The sequence below is a fragment of the Equus przewalskii genome, chromosome 3, assembly GCF_037783145.1.
Source record: "Equus przewalskii isolate Varuska chromosome 3, EquPr2, whole genome shotgun sequence".
NCBI lineage: Eukaryota > Metazoa > Chordata > Mammalia > Perissodactyla > Equidae > Equus > Equus przewalskii.
In genome coordinates, this window is record NC_091833.1 from 19,510,040 (window position 1) to 19,534,939 (window position 24,900).

The 24,900-nt window shown below is 33.4% G+C and overlaps 1 protein-coding gene across 15 annotated transcripts in view; it reads left to right on the plus strand.

Annotated features, from left to right (window-relative positions):
• Window positions 1-24,900, plus strand: part of NFAT5 (nuclear factor of activated T cells 5) — a 123,711-nt gene that overhangs the window by 75,715 nt on the left and 23,096 nt on the right. For all 15 annotated transcript variants that reach the window (XM_008518395.2, XM_070613782.1, XM_070613793.1 and 12 more), the window contains 6 exons: window positions 4,010-4,202; window positions 6,193-6,383; window positions 9,287-9,459; window positions 17,845-17,979; window positions 18,105-18,157; window positions 24,111-24,243. In XM_008518395.2, coding sequence (XP_008516617.1) covers window positions 4,010-4,202; window positions 6,193-6,383; window positions 9,287-9,459; window positions 17,845-17,979; window positions 18,105-18,157; window positions 24,111-24,243 — 878 coding nt within the window. The remainder of the gene's footprint in view (window positions 1-4,009; window positions 4,203-6,192; window positions 6,384-9,286; window positions 9,460-17,844; window positions 17,980-18,104; window positions 18,158-24,110; window positions 24,244-24,900) is intronic.

The following is a 24,900-nucleotide window of genomic DNA, read 5'->3' on the forward strand; positions in this document are numbered from 1 at the left end:
TGAAAACAAAAAGCTAAATTCATAGTTTGATTCTCCTCATTTAGATTCATGTATTTATTTTAAGCTTTTTCATTGTGCCAATTCAGGATTTAAAAAAATAGAGAGAGATATATATATCACTAATTTTTTTCCTGTGATTCTAGGTTATGTATTTGAAGGGTGATAGATCATGGTACACATTTGAGTTGTCATTCATGTCTGCCGGTTCACAACATTCACTAAATATATTTCAATAGCTACAGTAATATTCACTGCTATAGTACAGAATACTATGACATTTTCAACTTTTTAAATTCTTTAGTACTTTTATTGTAATATTTAATTGCTGGACTTTTTGATTAGATTTTCCTACAGTATATTCAACATAGTTTGATAAAATTTAACTCACTGGATTTTGAGAGATTACTTTTTTAGGATTTGGGGTATGGTCCTTTAGTTGACCCAGCATCTCCTACAGTTTCAGGTTGTCACAAAAAGTGATAGAGAAGCTGTCAATTGGTTTACTACTTGATGACGTTGTTATCTTTTAAGTTAAAAATCTAGTTGAGTATTATAAAGAATATTTTTAATGTATATTAAACTTGTCCAGATATTCTCTCAGTACATTTTTAAAGTAATATCTATCTACCATTTAAGCAATAATTATTCTATACTACTTTCTTTTCTACTCTCATTTAAAACTCCTTTGGTGTTACATAGTTAAATAAAATTCATGCTTAAATGTTTTTCATTTTTAGAAAGTCCAGATTAGAAGATTATTTAAAAGAAAACAAGATAGACCCTTTCCTAAAATGTTACCATTGGCAGAGTCAGGAATTCTAGAACATTTTTGTAGAAATATTACCTATAGAATAATGGTCTGAAACACAGTAGCACAGATCTAAAAGTCTCATGTATATGATTAAACAGGTATGTGTTTATTTGGGCTTTAATGGAGAAAGTTTTTTTTGAGTTCCACAAGAGAGATTTTCAGTTTTATACTGAAATAAATGTTAAAGGTTCAAATGAAGAACAAGTAAAATTTTGACTTAGATTTAGTCAACACACATACATGATTTGCAGTTGCTATTTAAAGAGATATCTTGACCTACATCTTTTCTGCTTCTGCTTTTGTATGATAGATGTATCTTAGAAATGATTTGAGGTTACCCAGGGAAAGTATAATAACATTTGTCAAGACAAAATCTCTCATGAAATTATTCATGGAACAGAAACTCATCAAGCAGCAGAAGAATTGTCCAGCTTCTTAGGTAATGGAAAAATATTTGACACTAGCGTATGGAAATAATGGAAGAAGTTTAAATTTTGAATTTATAAGGACTATATCAAGGAAAGGATAAAAGCACATGTAAATATGTAGAAAAATAGGCCTTTGAAAACAATTATTAAGAAGATCTCAAGCTAAAGTCTTATATTCTTCAACAAGAAAGATGTTAGAAACGTGAAAGAAATTTAGAAATGTTTTGAGAGATAAGGTATTTATAGCTGTAGATCTAATGTGCCGTGAATTTATAATTTATATAATTCTAAATTGTAGAAAATATATTCTCAAATATTTGCGTACAGCAGTTTATTGGTCTTCAAGATGGAAATGGCATTTTTATATAATTAAAGTGTTATATAACAGTTGGAGTTTATTAAGAAAACAAAACCATGTTTTTAAAAAACTGCTCAGTATTTAAACATTCCTAGCTATATCATTCTTGAATTCTTTGATGAAATGTCCTGAGAATCAGTAGCCCTATGTCTCTTCTAGATATTCCTAGAAATTAAGATATGATGTCATCTGGATATGAAACCTATTTTAGGCATTTTATAGTGAAAATTATTTTTGACATAGGTAACCAGAAGGATATGTAGCACAAAGGAATTAGGATATCATTTTAAGACTTCTGAATAGAATATGCCAAGACAGTGGATTTTCCTTTTAGATGTCATTTAGAAGTAAAAGTCCATAAAATTAACTGTTACTTTCTTGTTTTTTCTGAAGCCATCATGCCCTAAAAATTAGTAATTTGAATGATTACTTTTCTAAGAATTAGTTGTTTTCAGTCTCACACATCTAGAGATCTAAATATGTATGTATTCCATTTTTATGCTTAAACCTAGAGAATAAAAATAGTTTTAAGAACTTTTTTAAGTATCATTTCAGAAATTTTTAAATTATATGTGCTATTCTTCTTTGAGCCATAATGTGTATACTTTCTCACGTCACTTGACAATCGTCATCCCAAATGAAATATTTTGTTTTGCTGAAATAGTAAAACTCATTATCATCTATTTATCCTCATAAATATTAGTTTGGCTAGCATAAGTGAATATTAAAATCATATCTTGACAAATTAATTGATATGATAAATTTTCCTTATATTTCAAGCCAGTGTTTCCTTTTCTATTATAAAATTAACAGATATTTATTACAAACATTTGAAAAATACAGAAAAATAGAAGAAAATAACCCATAATCTAGTCACTCAATACAACTGATATTAGCACTTTGCTATATTTTCTTTTAGTTCCTTTTGTTGCATATTTGGGGGATGTTTTTACATAGTAAAACATCAGTAAGTGAATATTTTTGCTTTGATTTTAAAATGAGTGAAAAACAGAATATCATTATAGAATTTCATATGTAAGGGACTACACATTGTGTTCAGGGAAAATGTTTGAATTTCTACCCAGAATGATAAAGAGAAAAATAGCGCTTATTGCCCATTATCCCAGCTTCAACTTGACACTTTTGTTTATAGGATTTATTCTTCCAGGGCCTTTTAAATGACTTACACAGGTAATCTTTGAATTAATTATGTCAAACACGAATGGCATTCCTTGGCCAATTAGGGTCCAGTCCTTTTGATCTTACTATTGTAGAAGCGTCTTTTTTTCGTTTGCTGTCCTTTCTTTGTCTGTTTCTTCTTCCTATTTGCCTTCATCAACAAATATTTTTTCAGCACCTGCTGTTTAAAGAATTGTGCAAGGTTCAGGGAATATGGGGATGATTGAGCATAGTACTTGCCCTCAGAACCCTCATTCCTATCCAGTCAGTTTTATTTCATTCCTTTGCATCCCTTCTTTCCTTCATTCTTCTATCCCTTTCCTAGCCGTGGAGTTCACCCCAGTCCCTGGTATTTTCTATTTATTTTTATCACATATTTGCAGTGCTTCAGATTAAATGTGTTGACCTGAAGCCCTAACTACCATTTGAAATATTTTTCTTTGAATATACATTCCACATAGCAAATGTATGATAAACAAATAAACATTAGAAACACAACTTTTAAAAATAAATTACATTGCCTATCTGTAAAGCCCAGATTATAAATTTTTTACATGCTAAGGGCTTTAATTATTTAACTAATCACAAATAAAAATACTCTGAAAAATTACACTTCTGAGAAAGATTGGTTAGAGTAAAGCTAATTTCCCAATAATAATTGAATCACTGATTTTTTAATTATAATTGTTTGATATACTGAGAAAGATATCCAAAAGAATATGCTATATGTACTTTCAGTTGTTTTTTAAGGCCTTTTGTTTGTTTCTTTTTGCTACCCCCATTTTTCTTTGACTTTGCAAGATTGATTAGAAAATAATGATAGTTAATCTTGTAGCTTTATGTAACACTCACATATATATGTAATTTTAAAAGTTTATTTTGACTAAAATGCAGTGTGAAAGGTTACAATGACATCATCTGTTCTCTTTCCTGTTATTCCCAGTTCATTGCATTCAGTCTTCCTCCTTCCTCCTACCACACATATGCACTCTTTGTCTTCTCTGTCCAACTACTTTCTTTTATTTTTGCATCATATAGTTAAATTTTATTACAAAATTTTAAAAGATAATTTTGTTTATGCAATGTATCTTCCCTTAGGCTGTATTTATTCTATCAGTAAGATAATCAGTTGTTTTTAATGTTATTGCCCATTCTGTTTCTTCCTTTATCTTACATGACTTTTGTAGAGAACTGTTTTTGATACTTTTTCCATGTTGTGCTCTGACTTCTCAGAACATTGGAAAACCAAAAAGGAACTGGAGTAAAGAAGAGCCCTATGTTGTGTGGACAGTATCCTGTTAAATGTGAGGGAAAGGAGCTGAAGATAGTTGTACAACCTGAGACCCAGCACCGGGCTCGGTATCTGACTGAGGGTAGCCGTGGCTCAGTAAAGGATAGAACACAGCAAGGGTTTCCTACAGTAAAGGTACTTACTTCATTTTGCAATACGTGAAGAATTTTCTCCAGTTTTACTTATTACTTATTTTGTTTTTAACCAATAAATGCTGCCTGAAGTAGAAGGATAGAATTACTAGCTATATACAATAAAAATTAAAGTTAAAGTCTGACTGAACCATAGCCAAATAGTGCTAATTTGATATTTGAATTTTAGTTTAAATTAAAGGAGAGCTGTGTATGTGTTCTGATAAGTAAAATATCTGGAAATCATGAATTATCTTACCCTTATATTTGACATTGGTAGTGACTGTATTAGATTCTTCCCAAACTTTATATTTAAGAAGAAATTTTAAAGTGAATTCAAAGAAAAAGTATTGTAGAAATTATTATGGACTTGAAAAATAAGGTTTGTAAGATGGCTAAATTAGGAGTATTCAACTCAGAAAAGAATTGGTTGATAGGTAACTCAAGTCTTCAGTTTAAGAAATAGGATATCATCTGAGTCTTCATCTTTTCAGAACTTAGACCAACAGGAAGAAAAGAGGCTTAAATTTCAGCAACTGGGATACCTTGTTAGAAAGAATATTTCTCTTTGAAGACAAACCAAAGAAATTGGGATGGGGGATTTTTAACAAGTGTTCCTACCCCTGCAAAATACTAATCAGGGAGGAATTATGGCTAGTCACATGGTAGATTCTTGTTGGATAGTTTATGTAAATGCATTAATTGAACTGCCTTTCATATTATACTTTCATGAAATTGTACCAGAAACTTGGGATTGGGAAATTTACCTGTGACCTTTATAAGATTGGTTAATTGTCACATGTACAAATATCATTCCTACCCCTCCGCTGCTCACCACACCAACCCTTCCTCAATCTCCCAAACTCAGGATGGGTAATACGCAAGTGAGAAATTTAAGTTGTGCTTTGTGTGAATATTGGTCTAACCAAACGTTTTGATAGTTTGGTCAGTATTTTTAGTCTAACTGCTGGGCTTTGTTATACTTCATATAAGTACTTGTCTGGTCAGAAGTATTATTAGATTAATTGCCTAACTGTGATGCTGTGTGAATTCCTGAACTTAAAAGTTTATTCATTCATTCATTCAACAAATATTGTGCCTCTCTATGTGCCAGACACTGTTCTGGATAACTGCTGACTAACAGTTTAGGTAAATTGCTTATTTGCCTCCTTATTGTATCATTTCACAGAGATACGCCTATACTGGGATTAAAAAGATATATGAGTTTTTTTATGCACTTTGGTGTACATCGTGCAAGTTATTTTGTGATTTTCTGCATTCTATATTAGCAGCTTCAATGTTTAACTATAAACCTTACCAAGAATCAGCATTGGAAACATTTGTTTATTTATTTATTCTTCAGCATACAAATCATAATTTAATTTATGAAGAGTTGCTGGAGTCTTGTAGTGACCCATAGATCCTGGTTCAAACTTGCAATTTTTCAGAACCATAATCTTTTGGCTCAGGATTTCATGATGTTGTATGTATGTATCTAGTCTCTGAAAATGAGCTCTGTTTCCCTATTATTTATATAGCTGCCCTTCAAACACTTTTCTATTCAAATAGCTTTAAAAGAATAAAAATTTAGTATATGTACTCTTGTTTGATGATGATTAATGATACCACTAACAGTTTACTGAATTTTCCATTGGTGGTAGTGGTAAATTGTACATAACCTACATGATTCTTTGACAGTCCATAAATTTATAAATACCTAAAAGACTGTGTATTTATTCTCATCTAGTACAAATTAATTATAAATAATTTATCATTAAACATCTAAAATTTTAATTAAAATGTGATTATTGCAGAATTAAAACTTAGCCAACTCTCTTTTATGAAAATATTTCATCTGTTTTTCTTGAGGATTTAAATTATTTCTTTATTGTAATCTAGTTGTAAATATAGGACTTGGTCTTAAATGTTTGATTTTACAATTAGATTATTTGACAGACTAATTACTGTTTATGTTCCATGTTATCTCACTCCAGCTGGAAGGCCATAATGAGCCAGTAGTGTTGCAAGTGTTTGTGGGCAATGACTCTGGTCGAGTGAAACCACATGGGTTTTATCAGGCCTGCAGGGTAACTGGGCGAAATACGACTCCCTGCAAAGAAGTGGACATTGAAGGCACTACTGTTATAGAAGTTGGCCTTGATCCGAGTAACAACATGACACTAGCGTAAGTACTTAGTAAAATTTTTTTGTTATACATTACACTTTTGCAGTAGGAGGAAAAATTTTTAGTTTCTAGTATATAAAAGAAGATTTTGAGTATTTTATTAAAATGTTTTAAACACTATAAACAAAAACATAGATTATTACAGAATAATAATGGGTTAAAATTAACCCTTCTGCCCTTTGCTGGAGAATTCCAATAGTGAAAGGCAGGGAAATAAAAACCAGGTGGAATGCTGACTTTTTGGAAAATAACATAGACTTATTTTTTGGGATTAATAATATTAGCATTAAAAATAAAATTTACAATTTGATTTGGTTTCCTAAATGCCACTTTCTTAGTGTTTGCATTGGAAACTATTTGACAGAAACCATTCGTGGTGCCTTGATCCATCTTGATGTGAAAAAGCACATTGCTGGGTCTAAATGCACCTTCTATTTTATTTTCCTGTATTAAAAAATTATGTCCTGGAACTATGTATTTTTCATCTTATGTGTTTTTAATGCCTGAAAAATATTAGAAGTATTAATGATTTAAACCTTTTGTTAAGGACCTTTAATCCTAAAGTTGAACCATAATAGCACCAAATATATTGATATGGGGTAGACCTATGTTGTAATTATTTGTATTAGATACCTAAAGACTTTTCTATACTTGGTTTTCAGTTTCCTTTTGAAAGCCATTTTGAATAGGCTGGTAAGAGGTTAACTGGAAAAGGGAAGTTTTGAAAAATATTTAATAAAGATTCACCTTTCAACTTTTGAAAATTATAAAAACAAATATATATAGTTGGAAGAAAGGAAGTTACTGATTATAAAAGTAGTGCTTAGTCATTATAAGTTGAAAATACAGAATAATAAAAAATAATAATAGGGCTGGCCCGGAGGGACAGCAAAGTTCACACATTCCACTTTGGCAGCCTGGGGTTCACTGGTTAGGATCCTGGGTGCAGACCTACGCACCACTTTTCAAGCCATGCTGTGGCAGACATCCCACATATAAAGTAGAGGAAGATGGGCATGGATGTTAGCTCAGGGCCAGTCTTCCTCAGCAAAAAAGAGGAAGATTGGCAGCAGATGCTAGCTCAGGGCTAATCTTCTGCAAAAAAAAATTAATAATAATAATAATAAAAGGCTAAAAAAAACATACTCCTTCAAAGCCAACTTCCCAGAAATAACCACTTTTTTTTTTTTGCTGAGGAAGATTTGCCCTGAGCTAACATCTGTGCCAGTCTTCCTCTGTTTTGTATGTGGGTAGCCACCACAGCATGGCCACCCACAAGTGGTGTAGGTCCACGCCTAGAAACTGAACCCAGGCTGCCAAAGTGGAGCGTACCGAACTTAGCCACTCAGCCACAGAGCCAGCCCAAAATAACCACTATTTTGATATTTATCTTTCCAGGCTTTTTTCTGATAAAATTGAGATAATACCGGGCTGGCCCTGTGGCCAAGTGATTAAGTTTGTGTGCTCTGCTTCAGTGGCCTAGGATTTGACCAGTTCGTATCCTGGGTATGGACCTAGCAGCACTTGTCAAGCCATGCTGAGGCGATGTCCCACATAGCAGAACTAGAAGGATCTACAACTAGAATATACAACTATGTACTGGGAGTCTTTGGGGAGAAGAAGGAAAAAAAAATTGAGATAATACTGTAACCACTGTTTTGTAGCCTGCTTTTCACTTATCTTGAGCATTTTCCCATAACATTGGATATTATCTTATGGCATGCATTTTAACGGCTATGTAGTGTTCCATTCTTTTGGGGACTGTTACAAATTTTTTTTAAAGTAAAATCCATTCCCTCTATTTTAATATTGGAATTAGTTGTAAAAAGAAAGAGGCTAAATTTATTTATTTTTCTAAAAAACAGCAAGGGCCAGCCCCAGTGGCCTAGTGGTTAAGTTGAGTGAGCTCTACTTCTGCAGCCCGGGTTTGGTTCCCGGGCCCTGACCTACACCACTTGTCAGTGGCCATGCTGTGACAGTGGCTCACATACAAAAAGAGGAAGATTGAATCTTCGTCAGCAAAACAAAAACAAAAACAAAAAACAGCAAAAGTATCCCTTGTAACCATTACTTATGTTCAGATTTGAAATAGTGACTTTACTTCCTTACTGTTTTTTCCATTATTATTATAAACAAAAGGTTGACAAGATTAGAAATTGAATATTCAGAATTTACCTTTCTGTACTTTTTGAATTTGGAACCTTATGATTATATTACATATTCAAAAAAATTATTAAAGAAGAAAATTTTTTTAAGAAAGAAACTTCTTTGATTAAGAATATTGTACTATTGGTGCAGCCACTATGGAAAACAGTATGGAGATTCCTCAAAAAATTAAAAATAGAACTACCATAGGATCCAGCCATTCCACTAGTGGGTATCTATCCAAAGAGCTTGAAGTCAACAATTCCAAAAGTCCTATGCACCCCAATGTTCATTGCAGCATTGTTTACAATAGCCAAGACATGGAAGCAACCTAAGTGCCCAACAACAGATCAATGGATAAAGAAAATGTGGTACATGTATACAATGGAATACTACTCAGCTGCAAAACAGAACAAAATCATTCCATTTGCAATAACATGGATAGACCTTGAGGGAATTATGTTAAGTGAAATAAGCCAGCTAGAGAAGGATAATCTGTGTATGACGCCACTCATATGAGGAATTTTAAAATGTGGACTAAGAGAACAGATTAATGGATACCAGGGGAAAGGTGAGGTGGGGGTGGGCACAAAGGGTGAAGTGGTGAACCTATAACACGAATGACAAACATTAATGTACAACTGAAATTTCACAAGATTGTAACCTATCATTAACTCAATAAAAATAAATAAATAAAAAAGAATATTTTACTATTTATACAACAGAAAATATCAGTTAATGTATTTTTTCTGTGTTAGGGTGGACTGCGTAGGGATACTAAAATTGAGGAATGCTGATGTGGAAGCCAGAATAGGAATTGCTGGTTCCAAGAAAAAAAGCACTCGTGCCAGATTGGTTTTTCGAGTTAATATCACAAGGAAAGATGGCTCCACTTTGACACTGCAGACACCTTCTTCTCCAATTTTATGTAGTAAGTAAGAAAATGTAAAGATTTTAAATACATGGAGTTTTTTCATTTTCTATTAATCTTTCAGATATCTCTAAATTTCAGATGTTTCACATACTGCAGCTTATGATCATGCAAAATTTGAAACACTTTAAAAGCTGTAGTCAGATTTTCTAGACTAAACTAAAGGTGGGTAATTTCAAGTAAATATTAAAATAAATAAAGGTATGTAACATTTTGCAGTTTTCTATTCTCATCCTATACTGATTTAAAAAGTGATTTGGATAGTTACCAGAGGTAAATTGCAAAGCCAAAGAATTTTCCTGTCATCTTTATTGTGTGATAAATTGCTGTGATCCTAACTCTGTTTTGTGTTAGAACATAAACAGTAAAATAAGCAGAACTTTGTAAATACACAGCAGTTGGAGTTCTGATTACGAAGTATATTATTATAGTATAGTGTTGGGAAGTGGAAAATGAAATTTTTATCTTGCTAACCTTGACGTAGAAAGTAAATGATGTGCATGTGTTTAAATTCAATCAGGTTGTTATATGTGCTTCGCCATATATTCTGGTTTCCCTCTAATGAGTATTATTACAAGTAATAAATAGGAAAACATTTCCTTTATATATCGCTTAAGAAGATTTTCATTCAGCGTAATTTTCGTCGGCCTTGTTTCTTTGTAAATTATACTTGAATTCAAAAGAGCAGAAGAGACCCGTCCCCTTCAGTTGAATTTCCTGTTGAGTTGTTAAGGGTATCAGTACCTTGCTACCCCTACGACAGTTACAGAGCCTTTGTTATTTAGTTGTAGCTTAGTTTTGTCAAATTATTCATCTTTGGTAAATCTTATTTTTCCTTTTATTTCATCTCAGAAATGATTCTAGCTATACTTTAGCAAACACCTTAATTTTAAAAAGAAAGTATTAAACTTATCTTTCTGATCTCGAGAGAGCTCAATTCGATTTCTCATTAATTTGAGAAATTAATTTCTCATCAATTCTCGATTTTTCATTATTATGAAAAATTTGTTTTGATACTAGTATTTCCTTGGGTTAATTCTGGGTAGTGTTGAATTATAAATAGGCTGCTTTTAAAGATCTATCTATCATGTCCATTCTATCACATTCAGATCGGGACAGAATAAATAATCTGTAGATGGCTCATTGAGTTCTAAAGCTTTTCTAATTGAGGTATTCCAATGCTGAATTTACTATAACTCATGATATGTCCCAACCTGAATGTTATTAGAATGGAATTCCAATTTTAGTTGGACATGTGCAGTTCTTTTACATGATCTAATACTTTGAGTGTGATCATAGCCACTCTCTGAAGGCCAGAGCCAGGAGATGTTAGATAATTCAGATCATATTGCTTTAGCAGGGACTGGGAAATGGTTGCTAACTTTATTGTTCGCTCCTTTCATTAGTTTGTTCTTTCATTTTTTTGTTTCCTATCTCATTAAGATATTGCTAAAATATAAGTATGTCCAGCTAATGATGGTAGAAAATACACAAAAAAATAGAAAACATGATTTTTCTGAAAATTTTCATCTATAATTATTATTATTGTTAATTATCACCATTAATGATAATATATGCCCACACTGCAAAAAAGTGTATCTCCCCGAGAGGCTGTGTCTGAGGTGGATATGATAGCCCTAAGAAGCAGCAGTATACAGTGATGGGCATATTTAGCTAATAATAAAAGTTACCATATTTTGAACTGTGACTATATGCTAGCGATTTTGTTAACCACTTTATAAGCATTATATCATTTAACTCTCACCATCAATTTATATGGATTCCCTTCTACAGTTGATGAAACTGAGACCTAGAGAGATCAAACTTCCTCGAGGTCACATACTAGTAAATAACAAGACCAGGATTCAGAGCCTCTGCTTTTAGCCACTATGCTATATTGCCACCACGGTCACTTAAATTGCAGTGCTGAAATAAAGTTTGAACAGTTTATTTCATCCTAGCCATAGCTTCTGGGTGGTTAGAACTATGGTTACAGTATGCAATTATGTTAGAGAACTGTTTCCTCTTCCTAGGAGGTTTGTGTTGTATAATTTAGACTTTCTATGAATTTAGAAAGTGGATCTCAATATATATTAGGGGATTTTACTTGAATACTTCTATTACCCCTTCCATTTCCTTTTGTAGATGTTGTTTACCAGGAGGTGTAGGATATATATTTTTATTCCTTTAGTTGACTATTTGGCATTTATCTTGCCGTCTGCCTACAGAAACTGTATTAGATAAACATGGGCAGTACTTTCTTTTAAAGAAAGGGGTACCTTTGCAGTAGTAGTCCCATGCCTCTTTTGGAAAAGGAAGTGCTAGAATAATAATTAATTTGCAAATAAGTTAACGTAATAAAGAGTTTTCATATTTGTTTCTTAGTAATGTTACTATTTTCATAGAATTTTATACAAACTGATTTTTTTAAACATTGTGTAACTAGCTTAAAATATTTCTAATAGTAATTTCTGTGAATGTCAATTAGATCTAATCATTTAGGCAAGAGTCTAAGCCTCTTGATCTGCACACTCCTCCTAATGGGTTAATGATTTGGTTTTTAAAAAATCTATTGTTCTGTGTAATGAATGCCATCATTCTATGTTCAAAATGTAATTTTACTTTATATTGATGAGTTTTCATTAAATATACTACCCAGAGGGCTGTAGGTTGGTCAGACAATCTTGCTTTATTGTTTAACTGATAACAAAATGAAATATTTTAAAATTTTTTATTTTTAATTATTTTTGCTTAAATATTAGACTAGATGAACAGGAAGAGGTATTAACTTTAATATTACTTTTCATAGTAGTATGTTATCTCTATGTTGTACTGTATGGTTTATAAAGTTCTTTCTTGTATGTTTAGATCTTAGGAAGTTAATAAATAGATGTTCACTTTGTAGTAGGAGTTAGACACATAGGAGTTAGAGAAATCGAGATGAAAATACCAATTTTACTACTTATAAAAGTGTTAGAAAAAGGACTGGCTGCTTCAGTCCAGAGGAGGATATGTCTATCCACTCAGTCAAAGCAGCCCTCCACAATTGCAGGCCTCTCCCCATCTGGCAGTCAACAGTCTAAAACGTATGCTTTGTGCAGGTACACAGATGCCGAAGAGGGAGGGAAGAAACTGGGCTAATCATGCCCAAGTGCTGCTTCCGGCTCCTCAGTAGTTAAGTCATTCTTCCTCTGTAGTGACTATTGCTCTAATGGAGTTTCCCACTAATCATTGTGCATTATCCCATTTGATCCTGACAACAACTCTGTGATGCTAATAGACTAGAAATGATTAGTTTCACTTTTTATATAACAGGAGAGGTAGGAAATCTTGTTTGTTCAAGGTAGGACATGGCGCATGAAAGAGATATCTGATTTTATTTGTCCATTGTTTTGAGCTGGTATGTACTGTAGAGTATAGGAAGGATTTTATTTTGTGTCTTTGTTTCAATTTGATCATCATTTTATTTCTGTTCCTCATTTTATTTGACCTATTTTAAAAAAGTGTGATATATACTACTAAAATTTTTCATGTTCGTGAGATTAGTCAGCAAATTTGGCAGGCAGTAATATTGTGCTTCTCAATCCTGGCTATCTGTTAGAGTCTCCTGTGGTGCGTTTCAAAAAAAAAAAGGGGAGGCTGGAGTCATGGCCAAGTAGTTAAGTTCGTGTGCTCCTCTTTGGTGGCCTGGGGTTCGCCGGTTTGGTTCCTAGGCATGGACCTACATACCACTTGTCAAGCTATGCTGTGGCGGCATCCCACATAAAAGAAGTAGAATGACCTGCAACTAGAATATACAACTATGTACTGGGGCTGTGGGGAGAAAAACTGAAAAAAAAGAGGAAGATTGGCAACAGATGTTGGCTCAGGGCCAATATTCCTCACCAAAAAGCATACTTTAAAAAAAAAAAAAAAAGATGTGCCACTTCATCAGTGGATCCTAAGAATGTTCTGGGAAAGCTTCATAGTTAATTTAATGGATAGTTACAATGTGCCCAACTCTGGGAACAAAGATATGATAGCTTAAGGAGTTTACAGTCTAGCAGACTAGAGGGGAAAACAGATAAGCAAACTTCCTATTATAGTATAAAATGATATAAAGGCTATAGTAGATGCATGAATAGGGTACAGTGGAAACAGAAAACAACGTCTCAACATCTAACCCAGACTACTTGGAGATGGTAAAACTTGTGCTATGTCTTGAAGGACAAATAGAAGTAAACCAGGCAGAACAGGGTTTAGATGAAGATCGTTCTGGGCAGAGGGAACAGTGTACAATATATTCCATGAAAGGGTGTGTTTCTTTTAGGAGAATTAAAAAAAGATTGATGTGTTTGGAACAGAAAGATACCTACAAAGAAGTGATAAGATTTGAGGCTAGTAGAGCTAGGCAAGATCTCTTTCATACAGAGAGCTGTGTGTTGAGCCAAAGAATTTAAATTTTATCCTGACCACTTTAGGGAGTCTGAGGGTTGAACTTAGGCTTTGGGGTACGGGGTATGAGGGGAAAGGAAAAGTAAACACATAAATAATACACAGTGGAACAAAGGACCCCAAAAATCTTTTTATTTAAAAAATTAAAAATAAGTGTGTTCCATTATTGGTTTCTGGTTTGTGTTTATTTCCATGAATATAACTTTTTGGCAGGTTTGAGCAGTTAGAGTAGCATGAAGAGTGAAAAGAAAGTAGGTTAGTAAGAAGGTTAGGATTGGAATGGGAGGTAGAAGGAAACAGGAAGATGAGAGGGAGGGAGGTAGGAAAGAAAGAGAGGCCAAAAGGTAATAGAGGTGGAAGGGAGGAGAGGAAACAAAAACTTGATCTTCCATCTGGAGACATTCAGTGGAAATAAGGCCCAATATCAGAATTTATGTTGTGCCTTGTGACCTTAAAAAAAATCCTGCTTCTACTTGTTGGTTTAACAATGGCCATTGGATCCATTGTCTATCTTTTTGTTTGTTTTTAAGGGGATGGAACAATCATCCTCTTTTACATTTTTGACATCTTTAGATTTCTCCAGACAATGCAGGTATATATAGTTTTTTGTTTTGGTATATTGTTTATATTATTTGGCTATACTATGTCAAATTAAGGATATCAGTTTTCATACTTTTTTAGTATTTACCTTCCTGTAGTAATTTTTTTAATATGGCAAAATTAATCATAGCTTTCTTCAATATAATGTGTATTAGATTTTATCTTATAATGCTTATTGTATTAAATCTGACTGAATTTAACAAGTTTCTACTTATCTTCTTCCTATCTATCCCACAACTTTAGGAAAAATATAATATCATTGAGTAAACTTTCCTTCTCTTCACAGACACTATTAAAAAGCCTTACTAATTCATTTGACAGGTTGAAATATTTGCTTTGTTAAGTATTCAGATATTCATTAATTTTTTTCAGCTTTATTTTTGAGACCACTATTTGAAAAGCATCTAAAAGCACATTGTTTTTATAATACCAGAAAGGTGGCCACTTTTTTTCGTTATACTTTTTTTAAGCAGTGTAATCACTTTCAAGAGTCAGCTTACTAATTACTTAAAGATTAAAAAAAAAAAACAGTTAATGCTTAATAATCCTAACTTTAGTTCTGTTTAGTATGGAGTCTGTCTTGTTAGGTAACCATTAATAGGAAAACCTTTTTAATAGGAAAACCTTTTAAGGTCAAAAGTTAAAAGTTAAATTATGTTGAATAGTAACAGACTAATTCTTTGTGTGATGTAAATACAAATATATAGAAGATAAATACACATTGTACCTTCAGAGAGGCCTCATTTGGCTATTTTATGCCTTTAATAAATACAAGGGAAAAGTGGAATAGGAAAAGAAAGTTTTGATAATCATTAGTGAAGTGGGATTTCCACATGGTATTTGAAAATGGGGGGAAAGATTATAGATTTTCCATTCATTTTGTTAATACAATGTATTCATATAATTTTGCACCTCTTTTTTTCTAATCAAAATAATATTTACCATGTTTTTCTTGAATGTCCATTAAAAACAAGTATCTAGTTACTCCAAAATGTTATAAATTAGTTCAGTTAATTTTTTATTTAAAAAAGCTTGTATAATTGCCAGTGTATGACCAACAACTGTTTCCATTCTGTTCATGCATTAACCCTGTGGGTTCTAGACAGTGTATATGTATATACATTTACAGTTTCTTTTAAACTCTCAGCCATTGCTGAAAAGATCATGTGCTATTTAAATATTTAATGAGGATAGGATACTAACTTTTTTGTATCAATAAGTGAGGCTAAATGATGCTGCAGTAACAAAGAATCAAAAAAAAAAAACTCAGTGGCTTACAACAGCTGTTTTACTTCTCTGCTTTTTTTTTCCTTGATGAGGAAAATTGGCCCTGAGCTAACATCTGTTGCCAATCTTCGTCTTTTTTTTTTCTCCTCAAAGCCCCAGTACATAGTTGTATATCCTAGTTGCAAGTCCTTCTAGTTTTTCTATGTGGGATGCTGCCACAGCATGGCTTGATGAGCGATGTGTAGGTCTGCGTACAGAATCCAAACCAGCAAACCCCGGGCCGCTGAAACAGAGCACACGAACTTAACCACTATGCCACAGGGCTGGCCCTGTCCTTCACTTTATGATAGTATTGGCTGTGATTTGGAAGCAGGTTCATTCTCTTCACTCTGGGATCCAGGCTGAAGAAGCTGCCTGGGATATTTTATATGCAGTATTGCTATTTTTGTAGTGGAGGAAAAAGGAGATGGTGGAACTGTGTGAGGCTCTTAAAGCTTTTGTTTGAAACTGGCACATTACTTCAGCTTGCATTTCATTATCCAAACAAGTCACATGATCAGTTCTCACGTGAGTGGAGCAAGAATTACAGCCTTTCTACAAAGGAAGGGCCTAGGGAAAGAAGAGCCGTGAATATTTTGACAATAACAATTTCCCACACTACATTTTTGTAAAGATAAAATTAACTATTAAATATGTAAGTATCTAAGGGGAAACAACTTAAACTTTTCCTAAAGTTTAGTGGAATATCTCGTTACTTTCTAGTTGATGAGTTATATAAACCATATTTAAGTTTACTTTTGCAGTATGTATGTTGGAGGCGTTTACTAAAACAATAAATAGTGTCATCTATGACAAAGTGCTTAGCCTTAAGAGGAGCAGTTTTTTGATTACTTAAAAGTTGTTTATTCGCATACACCAGTATCCCAGAGAGTATGCTGGTAGAAACTAGTCCTTAGGTATCAGTAAGAAGAATGTTTCCGGAGTCACATATGTTGGGGAAACTGTATACTGTACCCACATCTTGGATATTTACAGTGTACATCAGAATATGAAATGCTTGGAGATATCCTTTTGTTCATTTAGCTTTACTTAACCTCACATGTCTCAGATTTACTTGCCTTTGGAACCTGTTTTGCTAAGCAATACCTGCTAAATTTTCTTAAAGAAATCCTGGCTTGAGGAAGTTGGTAGGCTAATTACAATTTATTCATTAGATCTGGCTTCTCAGTACTTCTCAACCTCTTTGTTAATTTTAGTAGTGGTCAGTTAATCTTTGTAATTGAAAAACAAGTGCATTCTGTTTTTTAACTTCAGGGTATCCCAGTTTAGGGAGATCTCCCTGGTAGAAAGAATTATTCTGAATGAGATTCAATCTGTTTTCAGGTGGTCTTTTGGTATGGGGCCTCTGATTCCTGGGTCTGGTTCCTTAAAGAAGCCGTCAGTACCACTCAGGCACTCATTGCCTCAGAAGTATTGTAATGGCATAGCATAGCTGAAATTTTTAAGGTCAGGATTGTGGGACAAGCTTGTTTTTAAATTGAATTTTAAAAAAAGATTATTAAGACAAAAACACAACTGAGTTCATATTTTAAAACTTTTTATTATTATTAATGTAATGAGAAGACAAAGATGACATAATAAATTAAAACCTTATCTTAGGGGGCTGGCCCCATGGCCAAGTGGTTAAGTTCACGTGCTCTGCTTCAGCGGCCCAGGGTTTCACTGGTTCAAATCCTGGGTGTGGACCTAGCACCACTCATCAGGCCGTGCTCAGGCAGAGTCCCACATACTACAACGAAGGACCCACACCTGAAATGTATACAACTATGTACTGGGGGAGAAGAAGGAAAAATAAAATCTTAAAAAAAAACCCAACCTTATCTTAGACATTACTACATCCCTATAAAATCTTACAATAGTTATTAAAAATTAAAATGGACTTTTCTGTTTTTTCTCTACTTTCTGTTAGGGTAAAAGTGAAGTTGCAGAATAGACGAAGTCAAATTCAAAACTTCAGGGGTAAACAAAGACAGCTTATAGAACTGGATAATAATTGAGACTTGATTTTAAATAAGAAATAAGTATTAGTGGTTCTTTTTATGTAATGCTTATGTATACCCACAGCTCAGCCAGCAGGAGTGCCAGAAATCTTAAAGAAAAGCTTGCATAGCTGTTCAGTGAAAGGAGAGGAAGAAGTATTTTTAATTGGCAAGAACTTTCTGAAAGGAACTAAAGTTATTTTCCAAGAAAATGTTTCTGGTAAGTAGGCATAATACTGGTATAGAGATTGTGGCATATTTCACTTTATTATAAAGATATAGTCATAGCTAAAAAGTAAAACTTTTTTCAGAATTTTAGTAAGCCACTGTTTTTATTTCAATCAGATGAAAACTCTTGGAAGTCAGAAGCTGAAATCGACATGGAATTATTTCATCAGGTATAATTTAAGCATTTTTATAGTTTGTTGTTTACTCTGAGAAATTGTTTTCTTCTGAAATTTTCCTGAATCAACAGATTAACTGTCTTCTTTATCTGGGATTGATGTAAGTCATTTTAAGTTTCTTTCTTGAGTTTCTTTAATTGAGATAGGATTATTCCACTGATGCTAGAAATGACAGTTCTCTATTTAAAAAGTTAAGAACATAGCAAATTACCATTGTTAATAAATGAACATTTCTTTCCTAATATTTATTTGCTCTGAGGATTTGGATTATTTTAGCCTACTGTTGAGTTAAACCAAAGGGAAACTTACTGTTTGAGTACCTGCTATGTGCCAGGTGTTTATGTTTGTTACCTTTTTGCATTCAGAAGCACTATTTGTTACACTTGTATTAAAGAATCTATTTGTAGGACCTCAACATGTATTGTTTTTCAAATAACAAGGAAAAAGAGCTTGAAAACAAGGGTAAAGAACTGGCTTAAGAATTAGTGTGTGGAGCAGATAGGACCAAATTCATAGAAGTTGAGACCAGCAGAAGAAAATGACAGACTTATGAGCAAATCAGATAGAAGACATAGGCACAAGAGTTGTATGTGTAGAAGTAGATCAGAGAGACAGAAGAGAGAAACAGGAACAAACTAATGTGTAAAATACCCAAAGCCTAAAATTTAGCATAAAATGCTGATGGGAATAGAAAAGAGCACATGAAAGCAAGCAAAGAGATGGAAGAGGCAAAAATTAGAGAATCTATAACCAATTTATCAAAAGAGTTTGTAATTCCTTTGTGTTTTTTTGGTTAATTTTTTATTCCTTTGTGTTCTAAAAAAATCTAACAAGAATTTAAAACATTATATATCCAATATGTTATATCCAATGTATTGCCAAACTCGTAGCTAAGGGCACAGTGCTCCCTAAAATTGCCCTCACTTCAGACACTAGCTGCAAGTTCAGGGATCTCCTGGCCAGTCTCACTTTTGAACAGTTGACTTCAAATTCAAGGGTTCCCACTACCCCCTCAGATTTGCTAGAACAATTCACAAAACTCAGGAAAGCACTATACTTAACAATTTCAGTTTTGTTATAGCAAAAGAACACAAATCAGAACCAGCCAAAGGGAGAGATGCATAGAGCATAAGGTCCCGAAGGTGAAGCTTCTGTGGTCCTCAAAGATGCCTTACCCTCTAAGCACATCAGGATGTGACAATATGCAGAGTATTGCCAATCAGGAAGCTCACCCAAGCTGTTGGCGTCCAGAGTTTTTATTCAGGCTTGATTACATACTGCCCATGCAGCTAACCTTTAGTAGGCAGTTCCACTACAGGTCAAAACTGATAAAACATGTTCCAAAGGCCCTTTTATAAATCACATAGTTAGACTGTCCAGTGGCCAAAGCCTCCAAACAAAGATACTACTATCAAACAGGACATTTTAGGGGCCTAGAGATCACCTCCTAGTAGCTAAGGGCAAAGACTAGATCTCACTTTGGGTAAAGTTAATTCTTTACTACATAGTATCCTGTGAAGTGGAGCTTCCTATATACTTAGACAAATGCTATGTAGAAAGTTTTCCTCTAGCCTTATGCTACTACATGCTGTCAAAAAGAGAATGGGACTCAACAGTCATTTCTTTGTCATATATACCATTGGGCAATCTCTGCTAGACTAGTCTTAACTGAAGTTCTAGTACCTGCTTTGTCACTAACAATCTGTGTTACCTAAGTAAGACAAGTTACTTTTGTGCCCCAGTTTTCTAATATATAAAATAAGCTCTTTTACTGGATTATTTGAGGCTCCTTCTAACTTTGACATTTTACGATTTCTTATATAACTTGTTGATCAGACCATTCCCACTTTGCATGAACCAACAGTGGCTTCTTCTGTGGGACTTCTAGAGGTTAGAGGCAATATATTATGACTCCTCTGTGTTCCTCATAATATTAAGCACTTAATAGATACTCATGAAAAACTTGTTAGTTCATTTTATTCACTTTGAAGACAAAGAGGACTCTGGGGTCTGCGGTCCCTTGTTCTTTCTGAGGGCACATCAAGCCCTGAACTCAACCAGCTTCTTATATGCCTATAGTTTTCGTCCTAACTGAAGCTTAATTTATCCGTGCAATACTTTTTTGTACCATGAACGTATTTTGGTTTTTGGTGAGTTGATTAGATTGATATAAACTCCTTTGCTGGTAGAACTCTACTTGAATTGTTATTCCTTACCTTATGATGTAGTTTTATAGAAACCTTGTGATGCAGTTTTATAGATAATAAAACTAGTTCTGGAGACTGAGAGACTTGCCTTATAAATTATACAAAATATTAATAAAATAGCCCCAACAAATTATAATCTTAACTTGATGTTTCTTATAGAACTTAATATCAAGAAGTCTTTGTCTCCTTGTCCTTACTCCTCTTCTCTCTCTCCCTCTTCCTCTCTCTTTTCTTCTTTACCTTTGAAGCATGGGGTAGTTATATTTTTAAGACATGTTTTTTCAGAGCCGTTATGCCAGCTACAGTAGATTAAAGAAGAATAATCATAAAAATAAGACATGTAGTGGAATGGAAAGGAATTATGTCCTTATTTGGTGGCTATAACTAGAGGTCCTGGGGTTTTTGCAAGCAAGTATGTAAAAAGCTAAGTCATAATATGATCTTTCATTGATTCTGTGGCTCTGCTGTTCATTTTAAAATTTTTATCTTTTACAGAGAGAGCTTTTGTCTTTTTTTTTTTCCCTAAGGGGCTTTCTGGGAATTATTTTAGAGTGGAATCAGAGTTGAAATATAGAGTTGATCCTAGAGATTATATTAAAGAAAAGAACACAAAAATGAAACATTTACAGGGAAGAGTGATTAGAAAATATATTAAAAGAAACTTTGGGTGTGGTCAGTAAAGAAATATCCAGCCTATACAAAAAGTTGAAAGGGGCTCTACAATATTAAAAAATGCCCAGAAGATGATAGAGTAAAGACCATGTAAAGATAACTTTGCAAATTGCAGTTATGAATAATTGTGATAGCTATTCATTTACAACCCCAAAATCGACTCATCAGGTATTAAACTTTTCCTATTATATAAAAATTCAGATTAACAAAGTCTGGGAAAACAATTCTTTGTTTAAATTTGGCTCTTCTAGTCAAGGCTATAATATGTCTCATGCTCATATATACCAAATGTGATAGGCACATGGTCATTATATCTACTCCTGTTTTAACGACTTTAGATGAGTTCTATAAGACCTTAATTGCCTATTAAATATATATAAAATATATCTTAAAGATCAAACTCCCCCCCCTTTAAGATAAGTTAATTTTTAAAGAAAGCAAGAGAGTTTAGCAGTGTGGTGGTGATTTAAAAAGGGAACTAGGAGCTAACAACAGGTATGTTAGAAACTAGGAAGAGGTATACAGTTTGATTTAAGAATTAGTTGTTTTACAAAACATGGTACAGGCATTAGTGTATTAAAAATGGAAAATTGTATAGATTCTCATTTCTCAAACTTCAGTCTTCTGGATTCTTTCTGTTGCATTTTTTAGTGTTAAGAATAAAAAAATTAGAAGTTGGAGCTTTGGAGAAGATGGAATTTTCAGTATAAATATGGAAAGAAAGTTCTTGAAAGAAATGCCAAAAAAGATCCTCAGAATTTGTGGGAACCACTAGACTAAACAAAGGCTTGAGAGTTTAGAAATTATTCAGATTGGGTATATTAGGAATTTTGTTATGTGTCTTCAATTATATATATTCAAAAATATATATTATATATATATAATATATATAAATCCCCAATTGCAAAATGAATATGGCAATGATAAATTATTTCTTAGGAGAGTGAAAAATCTCTAGCACCGTTGCTTGTAAGCTCTGAAAAAGCTTATCTGATTATCTGCTGGGAAAAAGAAATCGTTATTTTGAATCCCCACAGACTTTTCGAAGACGTTAAAATTCAAATATTCTTCTCTTTTTACCCAAGAGAACATTGTACCTGCTCTAAAGGCCTCCCAGCCCTTTGTATGTTTTGTCTGTATTGTACTCCTAGCTCAGTAGTAGTTAATGGCTCTTAATTTGTAAGAATAGTATTTAAAAACAACTTTCTATCACTATTCACTATTTACTTAGTTTTTAATTCAAATCACTTTTAGAATTTCTAGATTCAGATTGAGGAAGTATGAAGAATTAGTATCAAAATAGGTTCATTTGGTTTTTAAAAGGTTTCAAATTAGGTTTGCTTGAATATGCTCTCCAAAGCAAGTGGGATAAAAGTTTTTTGATAAAGTGTGCATCTGACTTTTAGATATTAATTCAGTTACTAATTACCAAAAAACAAGTTTTCGTTCAGAACAACAATTTCAATTATAGAGTTTGTCAACTAATTTTAAGACTGGAAGGATACTTCACAAGTCCATATATTCAACCATTTCCTTAACTATTTGTGACATAGTTGCATTGTTTAAACAAAAGAGTAAAAATGAGGGTAGATAAGATATAACAACTATTTCTTAGAAGTTAGACCAGTGCAGGTACATTTTTGGATGACCTCATGTGCAATTGAGTGTGCGCTTTCAGATATTTGCACCCCCAATACCTGTGAATGTACACAAAGTTATACGTGTTTTTCTACCTGGCATTATTTTTTTTTGAGATGACTAACTGGGCTTAGGAGGCATTCTGTTAATGCCATAAGTCAGAAGCTATTTCTTTATTTATAATATGAATATTTCAGAGAGTGTTTTAAGATGGCTTAGAAACAAATTAAGTGCTCAGAAATTGAAACCTTGACCTTGGCCTCATTTGTCACATATTCTATTCAAGTGAGTCAACCAACTGTAGGCTAACTAAATAAAAAATATCATCAAACTGACTTCACCCTCAGCTGTCAGCATTGGCCTTTTGCATATCACATCCTTAGTACAAAAACAGAATCACTGCCCCCTTGATGTTCCTTCCTGTTACTATAATGTACTAGGGAAGAAGAAAGTAAGTCAAATGTGGTTCACAGGATCTTCCAAGAAGATGTAGTCCTGGTGAGTAAGTGCTAGTGAAGCATTTATGAACTCTTCCCTTTTCTTATAAGGATGCTTCTACTGCTATTCTGACAAAAAATAACTTTGATTTACTGGGGTTTGGGTAAAATGAACCCTATTTGACTTTAAAGGAGAATTAAAATCGTTAGGAAGCAGTGGCCTACATTGTGAAATGCATCTCACAATGTACAGAGCATATGGTAACTGACATTGTGCTTGGAGGGCATATTTTTTTCCTCAAAATTTATTCATTCTTTTATTCAACAATATATTTGAATGTATTTTGTGTAAGTTGCTTAACCGTGGAGATAAAGAACAGAACATCCTGGGTGCTCACAGAGGTTACATTCTTGTGGTTGGAGAGACAAAAAACAAGCAGATAATCACAGTAATTTCAGGTGGTGATAAATGCTATTTTAGAAATAAATGAGATTATGTGATTAGGTCGGGGAGGGGTGCTACTTAAAATAGGATGGTCAAAGAAGGCTTCTCTGAGGAGGTAATATTTGAATAAGACCTGAAAATGGGTAAGGAACTAGCCATTTGAAGAGTGAAGGAAGAATATCCCAGTGGGAGAGAACAGCCAGTTGTAAAGGCTCTGAGGTAAAAATGAAGTTAGTATGTTAAAAGAATGGACTGAGAAGGTCAGTGTGGCTGGAGTGTAACAAGGTGGGAGAGAAGGGAATGAGATAAAATTGACAAGACAGGGACCATGTAGGCCATTGTAAAACATTTGGATTATACCTTAAAAGCAATTTTAAGATTAGTGTCCTCATGCCTGTGAACCTGAGCTTTAAAATAACTTTTTTTTTCCTAGTTAGACTTTTTAAACTTTATAGCTAACAAGAAATGTACTTAATTATGATTTTTTATTTCAAAATTTTATTTTAAATATTGCTTCTTTCTGACTCTTGTAATTTTCTTTAAATTAGAATCATCTTATTGTGAAGGTTCCCCCATATCATGACCAACATATAACTTTGCCAGTATCGGTGGGAATATATGTAGTGACCAATGCTGGAAGATCTCATGATGTTCAGCCATTCACTTACACTCCAGACCCAGGTATGTCAAAATAAGAAATTCTAAACTAAAATGAATAATTAATTTCCAGTTCTTTGGAAGGATATGAAGATGACCAGCCAACCAAAAAGGAAAAGTTGTGTACTAAGATGAATTGATACTAGTATTTTTTGGAGATGGCTTTATTTCCTAAGAAGATGGCCACCAAATACTGCTTTTATTCTTATGTTAAGAGAATCATTTCTGCCTTATGCTCTAATAATAAAAGAAAAGCTAAGAATGCTCTGAAGTCAGACTCTCCAGAGTTATCATACAGCTTATTCCTTAGTGAGAATTACCAGACATTGAGTACCTCTTATGTGCAGAAAGGTGAAAGTGACGACTTTGGGAAGCTGCTAATAGTTTACTCTGGCTAGCTTATAGGATGCATTTTGGTAGAGGTGAGAGAGAAGCTTGGAGTGATGAGAGAGTTACATGCCTGTAACACTTTCTAATTTGTATAATCAAAAACACCAAAGACTGCTAGTGAATAAATATTTTCAAAATAAGCATTTAGTTAAAATAGATGCTGTAGAAACCAGAGCAATAAAAGCAATTGAAATGTTAAAAGTTTAGAACATCTCTGGGAAAGAAGTATCTTACAAGTTCTTTGCCTGCATTCATTTAGTTGCCTGAAGAAGAGAAGCCTTTTCCTGGGAG